The sequence below is a fragment of the Drosophila willistoni genome, unplaced genomic scaffold (assembly GCF_018902025.1).
Source record: "Drosophila willistoni isolate 14030-0811.24 unplaced genomic scaffold, UCI_dwil_1.1 Seg169, whole genome shotgun sequence".
NCBI classification, from domain to species: Eukaryota; Metazoa; Arthropoda; class Insecta; order Diptera; family Drosophilidae; genus Drosophila; species Drosophila willistoni.
In genome coordinates this window covers 1,678,467-1,684,466 of record NW_025814128.1, presented here as the reverse complement: position 1 = coordinate 1,684,466, position 6,000 = coordinate 1,678,467, and the positions used below count along the sequence as shown (strand labels likewise).

The 6,000-nt window shown below is 31.9% G+C and overlaps 1 protein-coding gene across 2 annotated transcripts in view; it reads right to left on the bottom strand.

Annotated features, from left to right (window-relative positions):
- Window positions 1-5,342: 5,342 nt before the first annotated feature.
- Window positions 5,343-6,000, bottom strand: part of LOC6652698 (mitogen-activated protein kinase ERK-A) — a 66,889-nt gene continuing 66,231 nt past the window's right edge. For both annotated transcript variants that reach the window (XM_023181277.2, XM_015176486.3), the window contains exons 7-8: window positions 5,575-5,763; window positions 5,343-5,512 (exon numbers count right to left, since the gene is read on the bottom strand). In XM_023181277.2, the coding sequence (XP_023037045.1) occupies window positions 5,387-5,512; window positions 5,575-5,763 (315 nt within the window). In that variant the 3' untranslated portion in view covers window positions 5,343-5,386. The remainder of the gene's footprint in view (window positions 5,513-5,574; window positions 5,764-6,000) is intronic.

Here is a 6,000-nt window from a genome sequence, read left to right as displayed (position 1 = left end):
GTTTAAATTATTTCTCCATGTAGTACCATGGCACGACAAGACCAGAATAAGTGCTACGAATAAATTTTTGCATTAATTTATAAGTATTAATTTTTATGTGTATCAGTATGTAAAATAAGTCAAATAAAAATATAAATGAACAAAATAAACAAATAAAAAATGCAGCGAAAACCATTGGATCATAAATATGTAAGAAAAAGAAATGCTTGTATCTGAAATTATAATGAATTTGAATATGATTGCTTAAACTTTATAATTTATTTTCCTAGTGATATGGGTAAGTGAGTTGAGTTGCGTTCGGTTTTTAAATGAGCATCTTTACAAATAACAACAAAGATTTATGGTCGGGAGGGTATGGCACTGACAAGGTCCATCTACATTTTCGACCTCGGTAACCGGTAGCTTATGAGCAAAAGGATACCCCTTGGTTTCTTTCTTGGTTTTTTTATTAATATGAATTCTGTGAATACTGTGTTCGTAAGTATTTTTCTTATAAGTCATTCAATTGACATTTAACGTAAGTTTCAGTAGATTTCCTAATAAAAATTGAATTTTATAATTAAAGGTAGAGATTCAGCAAACAACTCCCCCACCCCGCAAGAGCTACGAAAACAAAGGGTCTCGCTCTGCTGCAACTCATCTACCGCCTTCTTTCGGTCATCGGTCGATTAATGGTTATCTGTTTTATAGCTTAAGCTTCTTCGTCGACGGCTGTGTTAGTTGACGTAAATAAATAAATAAAATTACTGTATCAGATGAGTATTTTTGAGCTATGGAAGACCCTAATTTTTGGGCATAGGGCTTAGTTGTACATGAGTTTGCACTCAATAAGCGCTTCCGACCGCTATCGTTAAACCTTCCTAATTTATCTTTAGTCTGTGTATTCATTATCAAAATGTAAGAGGACTTCTTCCAAAGCTCTGGAAAATGTTCTCTGAGAGCCATTCCTTTTCGGCTGATATATTAGCTTTTTCTGAAACTTTGCTCAACTCTTCTGTTTTGAATAACGAAATTCTTTCTAATAGCTTTATTTCTTATAGTATTGATCATTCCTGTCAACTCATATCTGTGTTAAAGTGTTGTGCCGATTGATCTGCCCTTAGGTGTTGAGTTTATTTGCGTCGAAGTTACATGTTCCAACTTTAGTTTATATATTTCTTGTTCATACATATATTCCTCCAGCTTTTGATATCATGACCTACATGCACCATGCTGCAAACTATTTTTAGTCGTCTTAAAGATCGTGATTTCTTTATAGTTTTAGGTGATTTTATAGTTTGATGATCATCTTCTTTCTTAATTCCTTCGTATCAACATGTTTTTCATGATAGCTTACTTGAATGTCCGCTATACCAGTTGAATTCTTTACTTAACTCTTCTATAAGAATCCTTTATCTTGCTTTTGTTTCGGATCCCGCTGTTATTTCGGTATCTAACACACAGCCCCTTTTGAAGCATTTAGATCGTTATCACCCTACCATTGAAGTTATAATTTCGTACTACACGTTTATGCCTCAAAGTGATCTTTTATGACATTCAGTCGTTTGTCGCCGTTCATAGCTAATGAGTAATAACTCTATTAAGTCTGATCTTTTAGATTGAGTAGCACCATTTACACTTTCGTTTAACTTGCATATATCTGCAATTGTCAATAGAGGATGTCGTCTTCTTCGCTTCATAAAACGTTGGGTCAAAGAATTTGATGACCCTTACGTAACAAAGGTTTTATACACTTCGCTAGTTTGCCCTACTCTAGAATATTGCTCATCAGTGTGGAATCCTCAATACGTTGTTCTCCAGCGTAGTATTGAATCGGGACAGAAGCAATTTTTTAAGTTCGCGAGGGGTCTTAATTGGGACTCGAGTCTACGCCTACCTCTTATTCTGAAAGACTTCTTTTAATTAATCTTTCTTCACTTTACAACCGTATACTCGTATTTGGCATTCTCTTTCTCCATATACTAGTCAACGGTAAAGTCATTTCTCCTAACCTACTAGATACTCTATAGTTTTGTGTTCGCTCACATCGGACCAGAAATTTTTTTTCTGTTAACCTTAATAGATGCCTCACTAACTATTGTCTAAACGAACCTTGCTCACCTTATCTCTCCTCATCTTTCCATCACTATACTTCACTCTATACTCTTCATTTTCGACATCGCATTGATTACAACACTTCCCTGACCACATTGGCTGTGAATCGGGGCAAAGCCGGCACCTTGTGCAAGTAAAACAGAAGCGTTCACGCTCTCCTCACTGGAGTCCCGATCTGATCTCTCAATTTAGTCATCTGCGTTTTCATCCGGGGATCACGGTGTTTGGATGGGTCGTCGCCGGCTCCTGCGACAACTAGGCGCTACAGGACTTAGATGTCCCCATTATCTGTATGATCAGCGTGGCAATCACAATTTGCTACTGTATGTTCAGCCCACCGGGTAAACAACAGTATCCGGAGAAAAGCATTGAAAAGCGAAGAGGTCTTCGTCGAGCACAGTCACAACCAGACCTGTTGTAAATCGCCATTGGTACGTTTTCGATTATTTTCCCTCGCACCGAAACATTTTGTAATTTTTTTATTTATTAGCCAATTGTTTTATATGTGATATATTTAAGTTTCTAAAAATTAGCATAGACTGAATTAAACGGAACTCGCGAATTGGAACTTATTTAGTAACTCCACCTACCCACGCTTATTTATAGAATGTCTCGCAAATCAATTTGTTTTTATTAAGAATCAAATATACATACATTTTCGAAATAAAATTATTTATGGATAAAAAGTTAAGCATTTATATAGGTCTTTGATAACTCGTATAACTCTTTAATTTACGCTTTAAACTATTATGTAATCTAAGATATCCACCATAAGTACTAAGGCAAGCACAATAAAAAATAAAAGTAAAACAACAAACTGTTATAACAAAAAGGCTTTAAGAGTAGAAAGTTAAGAATCTAAGTACTTACGGCTCCATAATAATACAAAAAAAAATTTTTAAATTTACATATGATAAAATCGTGATTGCTGTTAAATTAAAATAACGTCTATCTAGGGGCCATAAACAAATAAGGTCTATATAAATCTCCTCATTTTACCATAATTATTTTTAATGACGCAAATTAAAAATAACACATATTCTTATATTATATACTTATTATAATTATTTAACACAAAACGATTTTAAATTTAATCGTTTCTTAAGTTTTCTTTCTACTCTTAGCAAAATAAAACTCAAATATATTTATAAATTTAAAAATTTATTTCAAAAACTTTCTCAAACTCATTCAGTTTTATGATTGCCTTTTTAAAACGAACAAAAGATTTGTTAAATATAATTAATGTTGCTTTTTTAAAATTATGTAAAAACTCCTCGATTGCGCTGCACTATTATTATTAAATATTAAGAGTGTTAAAACCCACTTTAATTTTGGAATTCTTAAATATTGAAACATTTATCTTTGGCAAAGTTTTTATTTATTCTGATTTTACTGACAACACCATTTTTTTGGTTTCATTTTTAAACTACGGATACAAGTTTAATGGAGAGACAATGAATTTTTGATTTCTATTAACCTTTTGTGTGTAAACTATATGAGATAAAATCTTATTATGATAATATATTTTTTATATAAGTAAAAGAAAAACGTGAAACATTGGGTCGAGCGACCCATTGTTCCGCGTAATTAATAATTTTAACACGATGGCACTACAAATTTAACAGCTTTTATCTAAAAGTAATATTCGTATTTTGAAAAATATTTTTAAGGAATCGACGTACCCATGTTTTAAAATGTTTATTTGAAAAACTTTTGATTTTTTTACCCTTGCAGAGGGGAACGCAGAGAAGAAAACGTTTCCGACCCCACAATGTATATATATTCTTGTTCAGTATAAGAAGCTGTGTCGATACAGCCATGTCGGTGAATATGGTTTTTACTGAGGCAATTTAAAAGCTAATAGGATGAAACTTGGTATTTAGGCTTTTTATATCCTGGGGGAGATGAAGTATAAAAATCACTTAAATCGGACCACTATATCAGTAAGTGTTATACGAAATATCCGTGAAGCAGTGGGTGTATTATTACTAATAAAATAGGTTTGAACGTAAAACATCATATCCCAAAATTTTGATAAGATCGGATAAATGGAACGTAATTGCAGTCAATATAAATCGGCTCTGCACAAACGCCTACTACGTCTTTGCATACACACACTCAGATGCAACGCTATATAAACAGTATAGGTATGCGTGCCAATCGCGGCATGCATCTAGAAGGGTATGGGGAAGAAGAAGAAAAAGAAATGGATATGATATTTGGAAGATTATCTGAGCATTGATGAATCGAGTTACGTAAAAAGTATTTGGAACATGTAAAAATATGATGGCCAAGGGCCAAGGACTGCAAGATTATATAAACTTCGGCACAGCCGAACTTGAGTAGACTGAGGATCCGGAAATTTCGGATGAAAGACTACTATCCAAGCCACATTCTTCTTTCAATTTCTTTCATTTATTCCATTTATTTTTTTAATTAACACCAAACTATAAATAAGCATATTTTTTGACTACTGTTGTATTTAGTTGACATTTACATAAGTTTTTGAAAAAAATATTTTATTAATTTTCACATTGTTATGGTGAATTCCCCCTTAAGGCTATTCAAAATAGATTTTTAGGTTAAATTTGTTTGCTTTACTTTTATGATATAAAGAAACGCGTTCAAAGAAGGAATGCTGTAACTACAATTAATTCTTCATCTTTAAAATAAAATAATTAAACAAAACAGTTACATTTTTTATATGTCAAATAATTTTAGCAAACCAATTTACGAATCATTTTGAGTTCATATTATCAACAAACTACATATAGATATATAAATTTGTTAACATGTGTATACACGAATATCAACACATATGTAAGTATACACGAATATGAACAAATATGTAAGTATACACTTATTAAAATATTTCTATAACTGCAAGTCGTTATAAAGGCTTAGCGAAGCATTTATAATAGGTTTTATAAAAATAATAATATAAAAAGTCATTCATTAAATTTGTTTAAATTATTTCTCCATGTAGTACCATGGCACGACAAGACCAGAATAAGTGCTACGAATAAATTTTTGCAGTAATTTATAAGTAATCATTTTTATGTGTATCAGTATGTAAAATAAGTCAAAAAAAAAAATATAAATGAACAAAATAAACAAATAAAAAATGCAGCGATAACCATTGGTTCATTAACACTTTTAAAAAAAAAATTACATGTAAAGCGTTTTTAGGATGCACACACACACATCACAACAAATGTTTGTAGTAAATAAGGGATAAAAAACACCGATGAATTTTAATATTTTATTGAATTTATTTATATATATATTTTTTTTAAAGCGCCTGTTCAGGTAGCCGTTCCGTAAACTTCATTGTTTCTTCAAAAATTAATTGCTTCAAGGCATCCCGAGATATATCATCATTTTCCATGTTGATTCGGAATGGCACTTCCGCTACAGGCTGAAGACAAAATATTTATTAGGCGTTTCAGCTATATATATATATGTAAGTTAATACTCTACCTCATCACCAGGGTCATAATACTGCTCTAAATAAGGGTGTGCTAGGGCGTCTTCAACTGGAATTCGTTTATGCGGGTTGAATGTAAGCATTTTTCCAAGTAAATCTAAAGCCAAAGGATCTGCGTTTGGAAAAAGTCTTGCCCAAGGTACATTAGGTTTAAAGGGCAAAGACTCCAAATAATTACGTGCCTAAAAGAATAAAAATTATAGCTATAACTTTTTCTATGTATTCGACTAATATATGAATGTATATAAGGGGCAGAGATGCTAGAGAATTGTAATAGTAATCTACTCGTTGAATAGTATTGTTTTAGCAGAAGCGTACTTTTTTTCGTCTATATTATTGAAATATTTATTTTGTATCTTAATCAATTTAGAAATTAGGCAATAAGTTTACAGAAGTTAGTTGCAGTCAAGATTACACTA